At 40.8% G+C, this 19,981-nt stretch overlaps 1 protein-coding gene across 1 annotated transcript; it reads right to left on the bottom strand.

Annotated features, from left to right (window-relative positions):
• Positions 1 to 161: 161 nt before the first annotated feature.
• Positions 162 to 19,425, bottom strand: ldb3b (LIM domain binding 3b). The gene is made up of 9 exons (XM_030775721.1): positions 19,330 to 19,425; positions 11,449 to 11,600; positions 7,817 to 7,892; positions 4,266 to 4,288; positions 2,994 to 3,194; positions 2,061 to 2,087; positions 910 to 1,076; positions 387 to 423; positions 162 to 258 (listed from the first exon to the last, which is right to left on the bottom strand). Exons 1-9 carry the CDS (start codon positions 19,423 to 19,425, stop codon positions 162 to 164), a joined length of 876 nt encoding a protein of 291 aa, XP_030631581.1.
• Between the last annotated feature and the right edge of the window lie 556 nt (positions 19,426 to 19,981).

Genomic DNA, 19,981 nt, shown 5'->3' on the forward strand with positions numbered 1-19,981 from the left:
TTGTTTTTTGTTTTTTTTCGTGTCGCCATCTCGGGCTAGTTCTACTACTATAACTCACATTCTGTTTGCTACAATATTCTCCTCTTCATCTTTTACCACTCCATCAACTTCTTTTTGATGGGTTATCGTCGTGGTAACTTCAGTCCTCCGTGTTGGGAAATTTACCCCTGGATATTGAGGATTTGTGCAGACAGACCATGGTGCCAGTTTTTCAATTTGGCAAATCGTGGGCCTTTCACCTCTGATTCAAACCTTTCCCTGTGTAATAAGGGAGAGACAGAGATATAGAGGGCGGAAACGGAATGCGCTTGTTAATGTCTGCACGACTTGTCTGTATGAGTATTGTTACGAACATTATCGAGTGACAACAAAATGAATTCCAGTACCTTGATTTTCTCAGAGCTTCCTCATCTGGATCTTGCACTGAAATATGCAAAGGGGGGGGGGGGGGGGGGGGGGGGGGGCAAGAAAAGGCTGTTAGTCATCGCTATGTGTGAAACATCCCAGACAGAGCAATGTCAATGGATGTTGTCAGTATCACTATCACAGCTAGTAGAATTTTTTTTTCTTTTTACAATAAAAGAGGAAAAGACCTAATTTGAACATCTCTGTAGACACTTCTGGAACAATCTGAGACCTCGAACACATACAAAGCAGGAGGTATTTTGAATATTTTTTGAAGTAACTTTTCTGGAACGTATTACACATTGAACAAGTAAATTAGGGAAACGCTAACAAATTCCACTAGGAAGACTTCTGAAAAATTCCGTAGGCTTCCATAACAAAGGAGACAAAAATCAAAATTCATAAATGAATTCACGAATGAAAGAATAAAGCAGGTACTTGAGTATTCTTTGGAGAGGTGGAAGGGCTAACTGTGTTTCAGAGTTGGGGAAGGGCTGAACTCACAGTATTCGGTGCCTGTGATGTGAGCGAGGACTCGGAAGGATTTGGACTGCAGGTTGGCAGCACGACGGGCCCAGTCAGACAGCTCCATCGGCTTGTCAGTAGACTTAATGACTGCCTGGTACACTGGGGAGGCACTGTCCACCAGAGGGTCTTTAACTGGGAGAGTGCTGTCCTCCCAAAGGAGAGAGAGAGAGAGAGAGAGAGAGATGAAGTCAGTTGCCTTTTTGAATGCTTTTAGTTTATTCATTCTGGTCAGTGATGGTTTAGTGCCAATGGCATTTCTTTGAAAAAAAAAAATTATTTCAGGGACTTTTTTTTTTTTTTTAGATCATTCTGTCACTGCATCACAGAACAAGTCATTGCCCTGTAGCAAAACAGTAGATCAGCACCAAAGCTGAACATATGCACACTGCATTTGGGTTTTGTAGTTTTGTAACACACTCCGGAGGTGATACTTTTTTATTTCTCTGCACTAATCGGAGTCTCTGTTTGAATAAGACCCATTCATCCAATTATTGGTTCGTTCATTTGTTTATGTGTTTGTCTGTTTGCTGTTGGTTTATGATCTCTACAGAAATGGTTAAAATTACTTGAAATATTATTTACATTTTTTTTACTTACTTAAAATGACTTAAAATTAAAATTGCCCACTCATGATGAACTAGAATTAGTGAATAATACTGATATTATACAGGCATCGCTGACTAGACGGTGATACGGGATTTTATGCACAAATTAAAAAAATTGTAACATTAAATTAAGACTGCATTTGGGTTTGACAATTTAGACACAATATTCACTACTCAAAAATGACTACAAATACTGGGAGGTCATATTTTGGACTATTACGGAGGGCAAGACTTGAGAAGAATAAATCATGTGAATTTTAGGCAATTTCTTCTTAGTTCTTTTTTCAGGGTTCCCTAGCAACAAACTCTCTGCACAATATTCTAGAACTTAAATTGTGTGTTCTAGAACACTCCATCTCAACCACCCATACTTTAAAAAGGGCAGGCACTGATGAGAACTGATGTGCAAGAGAAGACAACCAACCCTATGAGAAGGAGAACATCAGAAACAGCATGGCACAGATGGGTTAGACACAGACTCGGTGTATGAGATGATACTGAGGAGATTGTGAGGCTACTTACGCCAAGGGAGATCCTGCATCTTCACCACTAACAGTCATGAGGTGGGTGGGGCCATGTCGCAGGGGTTGGGGATAAGCAGCAGGGTGTGACAGATATGGATTGGTGGTGGGGTGGGTGGGTTGGTTGATTGAGTGGTTGATTTTGGATGAGATGACAGAAAATTTAGAGCGGAAGAAGGAGGAAAAAGCAAACATGAGGTTTACACACAGAACACAGAAACACGGGGGGGGCCCAAAACTGGACTCAGACACACTCATGGTACCAAACTCACTCCCGCTGCATGCGGTTCTAAGCAGTACCTAATGACATCAGCTACAAGAACACATAACCCACATTCAGATTTCGTAACTTTAGATAAATATCCAGTACAGTTTTATATCATTTGCACATCATAGCTCGGCTCTTCCGATTACCATTTGGGTTGGATGGGTCAGTTACACCCCCTTGTGGACAAAAGAGGAACACATTCGTAAATCTTGCATTTCGATCATACAGATTAACTATGGGGTATTCAGAACTGAAGACAGTACTGAAATGAAGTTCTGTGTCAGTAGAATTGTTTGTCATGTACAGAGGAGATCAGGAGAGCCCTTCATGACGCTTTAGACATGCGCTCTACTTTGCAATCAATATAAATGCAGAACACTGACGTGTTTTTGCGATGTGTTTTTGGGGAAAGCTGCAGTGACGAGAACAACTTTAAATGAATAACGACACTTTGTCTTCGTCTGTGTAATCAGGTGCACTCACACTTGACCAATCCTCTTCTAAAACTCATGCAACCATGCAGATAAAGTAATCCAAAATTTAACGTCTTCCAAAAAAAAATATACGGCTAATATGCTTGCTTTTCGTGGGTCGCTGCGACCGACGCATTGAGATCTGAGATGTTTAAAGGCAGACGAGTTCTGATCAAAGGCAGGGCTAACTTACCTCATCTCGTTTCCTCTGATCTGGGCCTGGCCGGCGATAGCGTCCATAATGGCATCTTGCGAGTACATGCTAATGGGAGTGTTGTACTGGGCGTGGATAATGGTTGCCTTGCCACCGGGACCTTTCACTTCTATGGGTTTGTGAGTGGACAGTGCTGAGTCCTTCAGTGCAATGGGGTTAAAACTGGGCACGTACTCAGTGCTGTCAATCAACAAGTGGACAGGCAAGATCAGGGTTTAGAGAAAGGGGGAGAGTCAAGAAAGTGTATATACGGATATAAAAGTTGTGTTTTATCGAACGACATATGTGTCATGGTATACCAAATCATGCATGATAGTTGACATGCTGTGACTTTTAGAGGCCAATGGTTAATCTTAGTGGAGCACTGAATGGCTTCCTACTGCATGAAGAAAATCAGTGCATATTGTGTGTTATGGTATTCTGAGGTAGGGAGTTGCTGTATGTTCCATTCTGTACTGTATGCACTTAAATACATCGCAATGTGTTGTTCTCTGGAAAATATCTACAGATATCACTGATACTTTTCATCACTTATATTCTCTGTACTTATGGAATGAAAGGTAACTCTCTGGATCAGAAAAGAGGCTACGGGGATAGCTAGTGTACTGTTCCCTGCCGTGCTGATTACCTTTGTATAAAACACAGAGGCTCGCACTGCACATGGCAAATTCAGGTTAGTTTTTCATTACACTGAGACTGACAGTGAGAGCAATTCCTTAAACTACGCACAAATACAAAAACGTCTCAGAAAAGGAAAATGTATTTAAATGAAGGGGCTATTACACGGCTTTCTTTATTCTCATAATATATGCTAATTTATGTAGTTTCCGGTGGTTTGCACACAGAGAGAGCGAAATGATATGCAATCTTTTTTGTGTGTCAGATAATTAGAACAAAAGGTGCTACAGTTTAGCTTTTCCTAGATGAATGTTTGTCACATCATCTGTTGATTCCAGCCCCAAGCCTACATCTCTCATTTTATTTCTTATTAATTTCACATTCACCCGCATGTGTGGAAGAATAGGGTGAATCTTAATTCATCTGTATTTTACATTAATACAGATTGTTATAAAAGTCAGTTCTGGCAGCTGTGCACTATTAAAAAAAAGTAAGCAGACGTGTTTTCACTCAAAAGCACCCAGAAGATATGTATCCATAAAATAAGAGCCAAAATACTACAGGAAGTCTCACATCACCCCATGCATACATATGACACTGCTGAGCAGAGCATACACAAGACATGGTACTAACTTGGCAGCTGTGTTGGCAATAACCTGAAGAAAAAAATTAAAAGGATGACGGACAGAGAGAGAGAGAGAGAGAGAGACAGACAGACAGACAGAACGAGAGACACGCAGAGAGAGAGCCAGGTTAACTTTGTAATATCATTGTTCTAACAGAGCCACTGTCAGTGATGTCAGAAAGAACAGGTTAATGAGCATAAAAAATGGCCAACATCATGTGACTCAAACAGCTCGCCCCAAAACCACCTGACCGCGTGTATTTTAGACGGCTCTTATTTTGTGCCGTCACATGATCAAAATGGGAGTTAGTTATTATGGGTGCTCAGATCTCATAAGAATGACATGTAGATTAGCCGTGTGTGGACGGTGATTGACTGGAACAGAAGCTCGACTGCTCCTGCCTGGAGAGTCAAAGAGAGAGAGAGCTGAGCCTTTACTCTATAGCAAACCCTCTCTAACCAACACTCTTTAAACACTCTTTAAAACCACAAAAACTCAGAACTGAACAGAAAATCTGAGGAATAATCTGTACACCGACTGACAGTCGAACAGCCTGTGGGAAAAACGAAACGAAACGAAACAAAATAAAACAAAACAACATGCATATTCATGTATTTATCAGCACCCATAAACACAAAGCGTGAAGACTACAGAGCATCTAGGCTTACTGATGAAACTGAACAAAAACGCGACACATTTCATTATTTCACAGTGCTATATTAACTCTAAACAGCCGATTATACCTTATCTATACACAATTAATCAATAATTAATTTATGCAAGTATACATTACATATTAATATATATATAATTACATATTAATATCTATAATTAATATATGTCATATATAAATGAATATATTTAATTCTTTCATTCTTAACATTGTTTACATTGTTCAGGTCTGCATCAGCGCTGCATTACTGAACATATATAATATGATATGACAAGACATAACATGCTGATCAGCAGGTCTCAGCTAGTGATCAGTGCTTTGCATGCCAGTCAGGTAAAACACCCTGAGTAGTCTAGATTTGCATGCTCACATGGATGATAAGGGTGGACATGTGAATTTCCCCGGATGGGAGTTCCGGTCCGGAGTGCTGCAAATAGAGCCTGGAATATATGACTGAATAGCTGGAGGGGGACATGATTCGGGATCTACTGTAACTGGAGCCCTGACATTCCGGGCCCTGTTTAAGAGAACCTACGGGAACAGCCTCCCCCCCCCCCCATGTTCCGTCATGAGGAGAGCGTCACTCACGATTTGGGGCTTGTGTTTCACACTAGACCTGCGGCACCCCGTGCATCTGTCTTCACGTTTTTTGAGTTTTCAACAGCAGTTCAACAGCAACTATATTCTGACTGTCGAGACTTCTAACCTGCCAGTGCCTTGCCACAGCCTGTAGTTAATGAATCACAGGGTTTATGACTGACATAAATTAATTGGGATGAGAGGAGTTATTGGTGCCTTGGTATGAAATGCCCTCCTATAACCTCTGGATGATGATGTCCCTCCAAATCAAAATAGTTTTTTTTAGCTGTTGTATTGAGGCAAAATTATGTTTGCCATACCACTGTCTAAATCTGTGGAGAACATGAGGAGAATCTGAGAATTTGCAGAGACAGAGCAGCTCTGTCAGGATTAAAATCATTGGTACGTGCCGTCATTCGGAAAGAGCACGCTCATAGTCCATGGGGGGTGGGGGGGGGGTGGGGGTGGGGGGTCAGGTAAACCTGTCACCAATGCTGCCAGGCACATTCCTAGCTAAGCGTTGCACGTGAGACCGGAATGTGCGGGTGTAATTACGGAATGTTCTGAGTGTTCTTTTGACGATACCCCGTTAAAGTGGCTGCTACAGGGATCCAGGTGAAGCTAAGCCAAGTCCTCCCCTGACCTCTGGGTAACAGGGACTTAGGGCAAGCCAGCTCTTGGCTGTCTCGGCTTTAAGGTGCAGAGCAGAGATATGGATACTTTGAGAGATCAGAGGTTTTATTATCTATCCCAGGAAAAGCCTGCCAGTGGCAGAGCTCCCATATCCAACACAAGGTCCACTGCATTTACATCTTCTTCTTACGGCTTTCTGCTGAGTCCAGGCCTATTGGAAAGCTAAGAGGAGAGGCTAGGGCTGCTCAGATTTACTCTGTGGCTGGGAGAGACACAAACAAGGGTAGGATACGGAAACCGCGTGAGAGAGCTGGTGGCAGGAGGGAAACACTCTGACTCTAATTCTCCTTTCTCCTTCTCAGTTTGTAGGACAGCCAGGGGCACCACCAGAAACCTTTGGGCTCTATGAAAGAATTTAATATACTTATAAGAATTATTATTATTATTATTATTATTATTATTATTATTATTATTATAATGTTCTATGGGGGCCCTGTGTCTGTGCTGGGCCCTTAGAATCATCGTAACCAGCCTTACTCCATTTAGGCTACGGATAAAGTTCTGGAGGACTCTCCCCCCCCCCCCCCCCCCCCCCCCATGCCACTTGGAAATTTCCTCATTCATCACAACTGTCTTACCACGAGAAAACTTTGAAAATAAATGCGGTGAAAGGAGAGACAGACAGAGAGATGAGTCAGTGAGTGTATTTTTGTGTGACCGAGTGTGTGTGTGTGTAAGAGTGAGAGAGAGAGAGAGAGAGAGAGTGAAAGACAGAGAGAGAGAGTACAGAGATGCAATCCATGGTTGTTAAAGTTTAATTAAGATAAAGAAAATGAGGACTGACTTTCATGGAGACCTCTGATGCAACAGATCAGTGACTAACAAAGTCATACAATCTAAACCTGTGAAAGAGGTTTCGCACCAGCTTTCTGGTTGCATCACATATAAGTGACGCTAGGGGGAGCTAGTTCCCAGCATGAGAGGCGGTTCGTGAAATGACTCCTCTCCTTGTCTCTGTAAAGGGGCAGCGCTCTGAGCGAAGGAACTCCCATGACTAATTAAGTGGCTTAGATGAAATGACTTGCCTGCAGTCAAGAAGAGCGCGGAGTTTTCATCCTAAAAGTTTGACGGAAAATGTTTTCCTACTTACAAGTCCATTGTCTAAATTCAGTAGAATAAATAGAAGTCTCGGTTTAGTTTATTAAGATCTTTGGTTCTGTAAACACACCGCATTCCTTCCGCCTCAGAGCCGCCCGATTAAAAATTATGAATAATCCAGTGGATAGGACTGCTGGAGCCATATTGCCTTTAAGTTTGTGTGCGACACTAACCTTGAGCGCATGTTGGCCACACTATGGGGGATAAATGCATGAGATAAATTCACACAGAAGCTAGCGAGTGGAAAACATTCGTTTTTCGGCCGCGTTCGCGCTAACGTTTGTAGCTGGCCTCATAAACCCGACTTTTTTTTTTTTTTTTTTTTTACGCGCCGCAGGCTCCCAAGGCTTTTAATTGGACGAGGTGCGTTGAGAAGAAGAATCCGCTCAACTAACGATGGGGTCACTGTGTCAAAAGGGCCCCCTCGAGACAACGACCCCAGCAGTCCCGTGTGCGACTTCACTGAGTCTGACTTTAATAAGGCTTTTTAGAGAGGCTTAGCACGAGGCCTTTACCTTCTGGTGTGGGATCACTGGCATAGGGGAATCCATTCTTGGGGTTGCCGTGGGAACAGGGGCTGGACGTCTCGACCTGCGATAAGACAGCAGAATAATGTTTCATAAGGAATGTGTTAAATGCTCCGACCGTGTCCCTTTCTCCTTGTGTCCTTGCCTGGATTTGTGAAAATGTGTAGCTGATAGATGGCAAGGCTGCCGGTGGGAATAACTGAGTGACAGATAAAGAAATTCAGTGAAACGACATCCATATATTCTGAGTTATGAATAGGTGAAGCAGCACTCACGAATGGTTTTATCATCTCCTTATGTACATGAGGAATGAAGTAGGTCTGTACTGCACTGAGACAAATGGAGCCTCACATTTAAAGATTTAAAAAAAGATATGTTTCTCTTTAAAGATGTCTCATGAAAAACCCGGGGAAAAAAAACAAAAACAGGTTATACGTGGTATGCTTCTTGGGTGTGGAGAAGCCATACTATGACTGACAGAGTCTAGCCATTTTTCTGTTACCATGGTAGCAATCCTGCTTTTGGGACACACAGAGTTCTGACAACACCCTCAACCTCTCGCTGTCCTCCGTCCAAAGTGTCCCCACCGAGGAACACTGTCAAACCGCACCAAAGCATTCCAGTTCGTTCAGTTTCCAAAGAAGTGTCGCTAAATTCTAAATTAAGCCTTTACTCAGATGTCACATCACCCACATCAAACAGATTTAGAGCTCTGTTGGTTGTTTTGACTCAGATCTAGCCTGCAGATAAAAATTCTGGGAAAAAAAAAAAAAAGAAAAGAAAATGCTTGCAGTTGACTATTTCGAAAAGACAGTTTTCATGCTTTCAAATTGATTGTTATCAGTCATAGCAGACCACCGAATGCAAATAAAGGCGTGAGAGCTTCACCGGATCTGACTGATGTCCTACTTTCGCTAGAATCATTGAAAGCTGCTTATTGGTCATGCAAGAACAACAAAAGCAAAAGTATCGCTCCTGACAGATATCCGTTTGAAAAATGTTGAGCAACGTTTGAGAGACGCGCCGTCATAGATGACTAATCAAACCCCACGTATTTTCTGACTGATTCTGAGGATTCAACTAAAAATGATTATGCTTCTTCAGGACAAGTTGTGTGAACCTCTAGACTAAGTTCAAAGCTGACAGTCAGCGTGAGTGTTTTTTTTGTCCAAAGCAAAGCCTGGAGGAATGAAGGAACTGTAAAGGGCTGAGGAGAGGCAGATGACGTGTGAGAAGTGGAAAAAAAAAAAGGTCTTTAAATTAATCTGCATCAGCAGGTGTTTGGAGAGCACAATCCTTAAAAGTGTCTCTTCTGTGTGAAATAAACATGAAGTATTCTGATCTGTAGGCTTGTGAGTTTAAAGTCTTGAGTTTTAAGAAGCTGCTAATGCTAACGCATCATTCTGTCCTAATACACAAGGCTAATAACTCAAAATCTTAGCGCCTACCTCGCTCATCAACACACCTCTTAATCAGTGCCTCACTGATACACCACGTCTGTCAGGTTTAACAGGTACGCTACCTTGTTTACACAGATACGAATTATGAAAAAGACGGAAAAAAATGTCGCTTTTTTAAAATCCCTCTCTCTGTGCCACACACTCAGCCTAACTCCAGATAATATTTAAGCAGAATTAAAGAACCTGCTTTAGACAGACTGGGAGATTTTTGAGGCGGGAAAGGACTGATAGAAGGTTCTGGAAAAATGTCACAGATGAGCTGTGGGGCTTTATATCTGAGAGAAACACTCCCTCTCTTGATTGTCTCAGTCAAGCAGTTTAGTTTCACTCCCAGAAGCGGTGTGGATGTTTCACGCGCCATGCCTCAAACGTCCCTCGGCGTTTTTAATACATTCGTCGTGAATGGCACCTCTATTGTAGATGACCTTAAGGGGGTTGAGCATAAAAACGATATAGCCATTCTTTTTCAATCTGGCACGTCTTGACGTAGCAGCTTTGCTTAGCTAGCTGGTCGCAGAGGATGTCCCATATTTCATCACACCGACACGTCGAGTCAACATATTAAAATCACTTCTGTCACAGCTGACTACATAGTGTAAAACACACCCGCAAAATGCTCACACACCGATTTGTCTTTCCTGCTGTATGGAAAATATATGTGACTGTCTACTTTTTTCCCTTTTTCAGCTGAGACATTTTGAACCGGCGAGAGACGTACGTTTGAAACAAGAGATTTGTTTTGAATACAGTTAAGTCATGCAGTTACATAAGTTAAACTAGACATAAGAACCAGTGAGAAATTTTATAGCTGGGGGTGGGTAATAACGGTGACCTCGTTGCTGTGTTGAACGCAGTGTTTAAGAAAAAATTAATGATCGAAAACACACACACAAGGAAACACACGCACTCTCTCAGAAGGTTTCACTAACTAGGTTCAACATAGCAGAGTTGAGGTTTTCAAAAAATTTTAGCAGTTTTATAACAGATCTCCTGTCATAAAAAATGTCATTGCCTGGACAATGAGAGTAGATGTGGAAAATGTGAGAAGAAACAATATCATTATGAAAAGATTGCATTACTGTCAGTCAAGGTTGCACACTATGGCTATCCTCAGTTTACATGGACATACAGTAATTCACAGTATAGACTTGATGTAGGAATGTATCCCATCAAACAGTCACACTGCCTGCATTTCATGGCCAGCATCAGAATCTGTCTTATCTTTACATGCAAAGGATGAACTTGATTCACACCACACAACAAACAGTAGCTTAATGGTCTTTATTTTTGTCTGTGTATTTGTTTTTGAGGTGTTTGGGCACAATTTTGCAGCAAACACCGAATAATCAGAGACTGAAGTGGGTCTAAGACGCTCCTCTGGGCAAAATATGCACTGAAATTTAGTAGATACGCTTGAATGGGTTCCCTATAATTAAGTACTGAGAAATAGTTTTTAAATTTTGTTCGTATAGTCTCTGAAAACATGTTAAAAACCACCGTTCTTGTTTTTTTTTCTTAACTGATGTAGTTTACTTCATTTACAAAGAAAGTCCTAGGGATAAAATTGCTTTTTTCGCAAACTTGAAAGGAACGTATTCTCAACAGTTAGATTGGAAACTGCGTTCACGGCCGCGGCAAACGTTGTCACAGGGAAGCTGTTAATCTTGTCTAGACAAAAACCGACAGGGTGTCCGTACTCTAATTAAAAAAAAAAAACTGGAAAGGGCTGTGGAGAATTTTCTTCTTAAATCCCCGTGTGTTAAATTTATGCATGCTTTTAGCGTGAACGGCTGCGGGAGGTTTCGGTGCCGGTTTCTCACAGACTTTTCAAATTATACCAGGGGTGTCAAAGAATGGTGCATTATTCCTCGTCTTTGCTTTGGGCCAGCTCAACTGCTCACAGACGAGACATTTAATTGCGGAACGGTTTTAACATTTCCAAGTCAGCCAGATCGCAAGAATAATGCGGAAGAGAAAAGGTTTTGATTGATTAGTGATGTCATTAAGGGGCATCCACAAAATGAAGTTTTTAAATTGTGGAAAGATGGAGATGAAAGACAGAAAGGAAGAGAAGAAGGGGTCATTCCGTTTACTAGGTAAAAAAAATGAATGAGTAATTCGTTATTCGTGGGGCTAAATGTTTGATGTGTGTTGCGGTACCTCTGCATGGTGAGGCTGAGTTTGCTGGTGGCTAACTTAATCTTGTTCTGGGCCTCCAGGTGGGTCATCCCCTCTGTGCTGACCCCATCGATCGCCGAGATGATGTCACCCTGGGTCAGGTTGCCTTGCGCCGCCTTGCTGCCCGGTGAGATCTGGGGACGGACAACGGAGCCAGCGTTATTCCAGTGCGACTGACGCAAATAGCAAGCAGTGGCGATATTTTCTCCGGTCACTTTTTATTTTAGTAAACAGCACTAATGTTTTGAGTCAAAAAACCGTTCAGCTACATTAGCTGAACCACCACATTGTTTAGTCAGTTCCCTGAGATATCCAAGCAGACATGCGGAAAGAGGCTGCTTTTTTAAAACTTTACCAAGTTTTAAAAAATATTTCAGCATATCACTGAACAACTCTTTCTCATCCCTGTACTTCCTGACTCCCTAAAATGTATCATGGATTATGTAACAGGGGCTAAAAATAAAAACAAAACAAAAATACAAACAAAATCTGCTGACGGTTCATTTCTATATGCACTTCTACATATAACGGAGACGCTTCCGATATTTACGCCAAATTCATTCACAGCAAGCGTTTGAATTCCCCGAAAAATAAAGAAGGGAGCGAAATCTCATCTGTGGGCGTGGCTTTTTGCTAATCCTACCGCCAGCTCGTTAAAAAGTTAAAAATATAAACTGATGTTGCTAACCGCTCTGTCTCTCTCTGTTTGACCCTGCACCCTGGCGTACGTCTCCTCTCCCACCTGTTCCCATACATCCAAGCACAACATGCGTACCCACTGGACAAGCCGCTGGCCGAGACACACACAATTCCATGTATTTCATTAATGGAAAAGAGCTACTGGATAGCTCACATTTCATTACGACATTACCAGAATTCGTAGTGTCGTGTTCTTTCAGCCCACAACGAGAAGAACCCAGTAAACACCATCCTTAGAACCGTGTTGTAAATAAAGTGGTTGACAATTTCATTGGGTGATATGAAGAGTCTCAGAAATGAGAGAATCTGACAGATGTCCAACTGTTCACAGAGTGTAAGTAGTCATCTCCCCCTCACATAAATTTAGTCTCAGACTACTTCACAGAATGAGAAACAGGACAACTTTGTACTAATATATATTTACGGCCTTAAAGGGGCTAAGAAACCTATTCAGATGTGTCTGTAAGAAGAGGTCTGTGTGGTGCTATTTACATGATTAGCATATCAATCCGGACTTCTCTTTTTTTTACCCACAGAATGTAAGCTATCGTGTAATGTAACATTCAGTCTCTACCGAGCATCACCATATGAATTGTGTTAACAGCCTTGGGAAGAATTCATCCATGTGTTACTTCCACTTTCTTTTCTGTGTTTATTCTGCCCCTCTACACAAAATGAATGACTGTTTTCTTCCAAAGTGCACGCCGCACTCATCAGCCCCTTGCTGAGTTACTGACTGGGCTTGACACACCTTTTAAATATCAAAGCAAAACACACTGAGTTAGTATAAAAATAAGTGTTTATGAGACAAAATGAAACACAACAATGAAATGCAATGAAATACAAGAACGTTTAACGCAGATAGTCTGTTTTTTCCCCTCATGATTCCATGTCACACGACGACGTCCTTGTTGAACATATTTATAGATTGTGACTTATTACTGTGTTACTACAATATAATAAACATTTCATAATTTATGGCATGGTGTGTACGCAGTATCAGCAAGCAGCTGAACCCAATAAAACGTCATAGACAGTATGTCCACCCCACTACACCTCAGGAACATATTTAGAACAACATCTAATTTGACATTTGGTCATTTTTGCCATAGGACAAGTGTACTAATCCTCTAATCCAAAACACGATACAGATGTTGCAAAGCTTTGGAAACGCGTATAAATAGCAACAGAGATAAAAGAGATATCAGAAGAGATAACATCTACTGGAGAGTCAGTCCATTAGAATGGTACTCTACAGGATATTTAATTGTCCCAACGGAATCTCCCCCGAGCCTGCCAATCAAACCTGATCATGAAGGTGCTCATCCGTGTACACAAATATCGTCCTGTCTTTCAGTCCGCAACGGTCTTCAAATCACATCACAGTTTAACCAGTGTGACAAAATCATCATCTCCCGCTTCCATGGAACGAAGAACCAGTGAAAAATCTGAATCATCAATCACGACAGGCCTGTAGCTTCATCAGGCGTGTATTACCAATAAAGTAATCTCTGATGAAAACGGGTTGATAAAAAAAAAGATACACACACACACACACACATATATATATATATATATATATACGTGTGTGTGTGTGTAAATACACACACACACACACACACACACACACATATATATATATATATGCACATTGTGTGAGCTTATCATTCAAAAACAGAGTGTGTGCAGAGTGCAGAATGGGGCGACACCATGACAATTAACACAATGGACCAGATTCCCTGTGTTTTCCTTTCTTTCTTTCTTTTCAGATAGTGCTGTTTCGTTCATTGGGCTTTGATTTGCCTATCTCATTCAAACAGACGGAAAAACCTAATTAAGCGCAGCAATCATTCTAAAAACACATGCATCATAAATAAAGATTTGAAAAGATTGACAGGTTAATAAATACTAATCCAGATGCCAAGCTGCTTTAAACTTAATAGTTTTCAGATTCCTAACATTATTTTCCTTACGCGGGATTTTTTTTTTTTTTTTTTTTTTAAATGTTTCCCCCTATTTTTTTTTTCTTTTTTCAATTACAGCCGTCTGTATTAATGCAATTCAATCCAATTCAGTTGATTTGTTACAGTGCTTTTTGCATTAGCCTAAAATAGTAAGCAACAAATGTATGTTTTGCCCGGTTCACATTCCTGATTGCACCAAAAGCAGCTATGAACAGGGTTCTACTGAAGCTTGGCTGAGTGTACTGTAGTATCGAGGGGACCCTTCTGCTAAATGTCAGCTTTAATTGCTAAATCCAGCTCTGGGGGAGTTCTAGTCAAATGTAAAGGTTGAGTAAGGTGATGGCAGATGGATTGCAGCTGGTGATGAAGACTTTCAGTACTCTCGGGTGGACTTGTTGTGGACAAATTGCAGACCAGAGAAAAGACCCATGGGTTAACCTGACATCTACAAACATATGCATGAACACACACACACCCCAAAAAAAAAAACCCTCCAGCCCACTCCTGACTGCTTGACGTTGCCAAGGCAACAAGGCCCTGACCTTTGCTTAACCACCACTGACCCCTGACAGAAGAGAGAACTCTGAGATATTCCACAGACTTTTCTGATTAGAAAGTCTCAAATGCATGGGGTGCAATTGATGTATTTACCATTTAAACTTTTTTTCACGCTATTGCATAAAATGATTTCATTTAAGATTTTTGGTTTCATTTAAGAGTACAAAAAATGAGACAACGTGTTGAATATCTTATTCTTAAGAAGTCCTTGATTGAATATATTACGACAGTCTGCCTTATCTATCATGGTGTTCAAGAAAACTGAAAGAATATCGTTTTGAAATATACACTGGCACTCCGCAGAGTCGAATGTTTAATATCCTCCATATTTCTAATATATTAGAGACTGATGGAAGTGGAAGGCTTTGATTAATTGTATATGATGATCTAATACTCACACTTTCTGATATTAGCAGAGTGCTTTGTCACCGAGCCTGACAAGCACAGTGTTAGCAGAACGGCTCTCTAGTCTACTGGTCTTGAGTCTAAGCTTCAGTATAGCAGAAAACATAGTGTCTTATCTCTGAAGGTGCTTCAGCGATTCAGTCATTGTGGCTTAGCGTCTTATCCCAGGCCCTTCAGCGGTTTATGAAAAATGTGCCTTGGTGATGCCATAAAATAACAGTTAAATGAAATAGCGACAAAAAGAAAAACAGTCAAAATTTTATAACCATTTTATGGTTGAAAAATCACAGTATCATTAAAAAGAAATCATCGGAAACGCACGCTATCACGACACGGCAACAAAAATCGTTTCTCATTTTTTCTGGCAGATGCACATATGCACGCGCTCTGAAACGCTTCTCTCGCTTTGTATCGAAACCGATCCCGCGTGGGTGTGGCGCCAGGAGACGTTATTGTTTGCCGTTCGTTGTCTTGGCCTCTTTCGTATTTTCAGCGCCGCCCTGTGCAGAGATGACCTTCAGCTCTCTGCTAAAATCAGAGGCCATAAGTCAGGCATGAAGCCCAGGAGCCAAACCCAGCTGGCAGTGCCTGTAGCATGAGGGCTATCATTAGGGCCTTCAGGGGGTCTTTTTACAGAAGGGAAAGGGGCTCCGTACAGCGGGCCAAACTGGCTGACCAAAAGGAGAAATATAAATATAAAATCTTTCCTTATAACATCTTGCGACTTCTTGTATTGTGTGACATTACCAGAGTCAGCGGTGAGTAGAATATTTATTGAAGTCTTCACATCTCAGTTTTCTTACATTTTTTCACTGTCCCTCATACAACTGTTCAATATCTAAACTTGGAGAAAACACAGTATGTGTGAGGGGTTTTCTTTTTTTCTTTTTTTTTTTGGTGGGGGGGGGGGGGGGGGGGGGGGGCGTGCTTTTGTTAAGAATCTGAAAAGTCTTAATTAAAAGTGGATCATAGATTTCTGAGGTAACTGAGAGAAACAAACACTCTTCAAAAATGACATTTCACAAAGGTTGCCACCGAGGTGCAAATCCGTTCGTCAATAAATAAATCATCTCTAATCCGACAGACATGAAGTGACCTGGAGGTGTCATTGTTGAAATGATTATTTTAAAATACCATGGCCTCTTTTCAGACATGGATGAAACACCAAAAAAAAAATCAACAACAACAAATGAACAGAAGAGAAAAATGCTACATATTCAACTGTCTGTCTTATGCCCCCTTTTGCTGTATTTGTATACACGCTTTGTAAATGTCACAAGGCTTATATAATCTGTCTCTTTTATATTACTGTGTTCCTCTACACATTCCTGGAGAAGAATACGCAGTAATACAGCCTTTACAATATAATAAAAAGCGAAAGAAAACAAACACTCCAAATGCCACTCAGCTCAACGCAGCACTCCTGCAGGACTCAAGAGCAGGATTAAAGATTCAGTTCTGACTGTCCTCTCTGGCTATGAACATTAATGCATCATCATTATGAAAAACCACAAAGTGTAATTTTGTCTTTTGGGGGTTTTTTTGTTCGTTTGTTTGTTTGGTTTTTTTTTCTTAGTGCTGTGTCTTCTTCAGATTCCAACCTGTGATCTACCTGTCCATCCAATCCACCATTACACGTCTGATTCATACTCAAATTATTCAAATGATTTTGCTCTGTTTGACAGTTGAATGATAACTGCACCAAAGGAGATGGCTTAGAATAGTTAGATTCTCATTATGTATTTCTGAATTTCAAATGCGTCAGAATTACAAACTTGCTACAGCCTGATTAGGAAAATTCAGAAATCTCAAGATTATATATATATATTTTTCCTCTGCCTATCATAATGAGTATTTCAGTGAATCATTTTACAGTAATTGCTCAAATAAGATGCTAGATTTACAGTAACTCTGAACAGTAGAGGTGAGAGCCAGGGCTCGTTATATCGAGAAAAAAAAAGGTTTTGCCATTCCACACCTCTGCTGTGCAATGATAGTGTAATCTGCAGACACGCAAGGTAGTGAGGGTCACCTCCGGCACAGGTAGAGAATCACCTCACTGTGGGATGGAACAATATAATAAATTTGGTTCCCCGGTGGCTTTTGCCAGAGCTGAAAACCGAATTCTTGAATCCGTAAAACAATAACTGATGGAAATTGGAGCATTTTCAGCCTTTTCAAATTGATTATAACGGAACAAATCAGAGTAACAATGCCGACCAGTTAACCAAGCAACAAAAAGCCTGTGTGTGTGTGTGTGCGTGTGTGTGTGTGTGTGTGTGTTTAAAAAGTTAGCATCCAATGTATTGACAGGAATTTTCCAGCATTCACTATAACTCAGAAATAACCCAAAAGACAAGGAACTTCAACAAAACTTGAAAGATTTTCCTTCCATACAACACTCACAAAGTTCTGGGAACTTTTTGTGGAGCCTACAACTGTTAACTGCACACATATGACAAGAATGAAGTCAGAGGACAAACTTGTCACAAAAAAAAAAAAAAAACTCTTAGTTATGTCACCTTAGTTCACCTATATTCTAAGTGTTATCTTTTATGAGTGATAGGCACATATCAGGAATTTCACCGATTCTACACAGTCACCTCTGGGGCCACACATCTTTGCCATTTAGAAGAGAAAAAATACAAACAACTCATCAACCGTTATTTGCCAGTTAGGCATTCTGGGATAGCATTGTTCAGCACGGTAGGATCAGAATGTCAGTCACAACACCCACTGTGTCCTTTTTTTTTTTTACCAGCCTCTCACACAGAGACACACACACAGCCTGGAAAAAGTTGCTGTTAGACATTTAGGTGTGTATTGTGTATGTTGGGGTGAGGGAGAGGGAGAGGGGAGAGGGGAGGGGGGAGTATGGTACTTTGGGGGTAATATCCATCCATAGGTTCGTGTCTGTCAGTTGTAATCTGACTTGCTGTCGTTTTTACACTTGGATATCCAACCACCGCCCATCACGGGGAATCAGCACGTGAAATCTCGCTTCTTTTTTTTTTTTTTCTCTCCATCAGGTTGCGATTTCTAGCTGAGGCGATTGGATCAGTTTACCTACAGCTCCCTTAGCTAAACCCTGGCCCTTCACTCCTGAATAATTCAAATGCCTTTCTCAGAAGTCATAAAAATACCCTCTGTAAGCCCCCAATATACAAAACAAACAAAAACCAAACACCAGCCTCAAATCTGGGCCGGAGCTAACATTAGAGAAAAGCTATCACGTCCTCACGTATTAATGAAATGAGAGGTTTTTTTCCCAATTTTATTCTGATCGTTTAATTGATTTACTATTTTTTTGTGTGTGTTTTTACAGAAATGAAATGAAGGTCTAACCATTAGCATTAAAATTAGACGCACGGTCCATATATCAAGTGTATTTAAAAAAAAAAAAAAAACATTTAAAAAATGTTTAAACAAATGTTAACTTGGCGAGACAAGCTGTTGAAGTGCAACGGGGCACTGACAGGACTAAATTCCATTACATAACAGAGAGCGAAAGGTATGTAATGTGCGCTAATTCGCATATTCCAGCCTCTCACATTTCATCTAACCTTAGCACAGCTACGCATGAACAGATTCCCTTTCACAAAACTCATCTCACCTCATGCTATTCTTAGATATCTTCACTGTAAATACATCATCCAATGTCTCACCTCTTAGTCTCGGGCCACAGCTATTGAAATCATACCAATTCACAGGCAAAAAACAAAAAAAACAACACATACACGTATGATTACATCTCAAAATCACAACACACAAGCCAATGCGCAGCTAACCACTCTGGTTGGATCTTTAAGTGTATACTCACACTTGCATAAAAATGTCATTTAAACATGGTTCATGTACAAATATAGAATAAGACCGGTTAGCTCTAGCAAATTCTTAGTTGTTTTTTTTTTTTTATTTTACTGGTTTTTACCTTAACTTTGAAGCATTTTTACTTAGGTCAATGGTGAGTTCAGTTTCAATGCTCTAATGCTAATCACCCACATTTAGCATGCTATAGTAAACATTTTTAGACACAAAAATATAAGCAGTTTTTTGTTTTGTTTTGGTTTGGTTTGGTTTTTTTATAAATTCAAAGCTTTCAATTACTGTGGTCTAAAAGGTCATAAAAGTATAGCATAAAGTTGAGGGTTCAGAAAGTAATACTCACTTAATACATGTTTTAATATATATTTTCTCTGTGAAAACATTAGCATGCTATAGCCAGGCAGAACCTTACCCTGGAGATAGTGAGGGGCATGTTGAAATCTTTGCCTCCCTGCAGCCTGAAACCCCAGGGTGCAGGTCCGGTCAGTGTAATTGTGTAATTGCTCATTTTGAGGAGAGCTTGGGTAGGAAACCTCTTCTTGAGTCAGTTAACTCCTTAACGTTTCACTTCTCCCTGCAATCGGGATAGGCACCCGGGAACAGGCAGGCACCGAGGAGCCTCTGAAACAACAACAACAACAACAACAACAACAAGGAGAGCGACCGTCAGAGAGACATCAGACTCAAAGCACGGCAACAAGCTACAACTTTAAAAGTCTCCAACCTTCCCAAGAAAAACAAACAATCCAAAAAAAAATGCAAACCTTCAAAACGATTATGATTTTTCAAACTGACAAATAATCAAACCCCGCCCCTGATTCCCACAACAAATTAGTCACAAAAAAAAAAAGCTTTGAAAAGTAGAAGGAGATGAGATCTTGCCTGCTCGGATGGCCCGGACAGACAACCTAAGAATAGACCCCCGCGGCAGAGAGCGACAACACTTGGACCCTCAGGGCCCTTATATGGTGTGTAAAGAGACACCCAGAATGCCAAGCCCCCCCATGATTCAGATGGCGAATATAGCCTCTTCTTAGGCCAACACATTTTTCTGCTCTGTCCCT

Source organism: Chanos chanos, chromosome 5 (genome assembly GCF_902362185.1).
Source record: "Chanos chanos chromosome 5, fChaCha1.1, whole genome shotgun sequence".
NCBI lineage: Eukaryota > Metazoa > Chordata > Actinopteri > Gonorynchiformes > Chanidae > Chanos > Chanos chanos.

Bases quoted from the DNA above. Each gene is read 5' to 3' on its own strand.
- ldb3b (XM_030775721.1), bottom strand. From the start codon at position 19,425: ATGAGCAATTACACAATTACACTGACCGGACCTGCACCCTGGGGTTTC. The intron at 7,893-11,448 runs GTACCGCAACAC...GTCTTATCGCAG, and splicing joins CTCAGCCTCACCATGCAGAG to GTCGAGACGTCCAGCCCCTG. The intron at 3,195-4,265 runs GTTAGTACCATG...GTTGATTGACAG, and splicing joins ATTGCCAACACAGCTGCCAA to CACTGAGTACGTGCCCAGTT.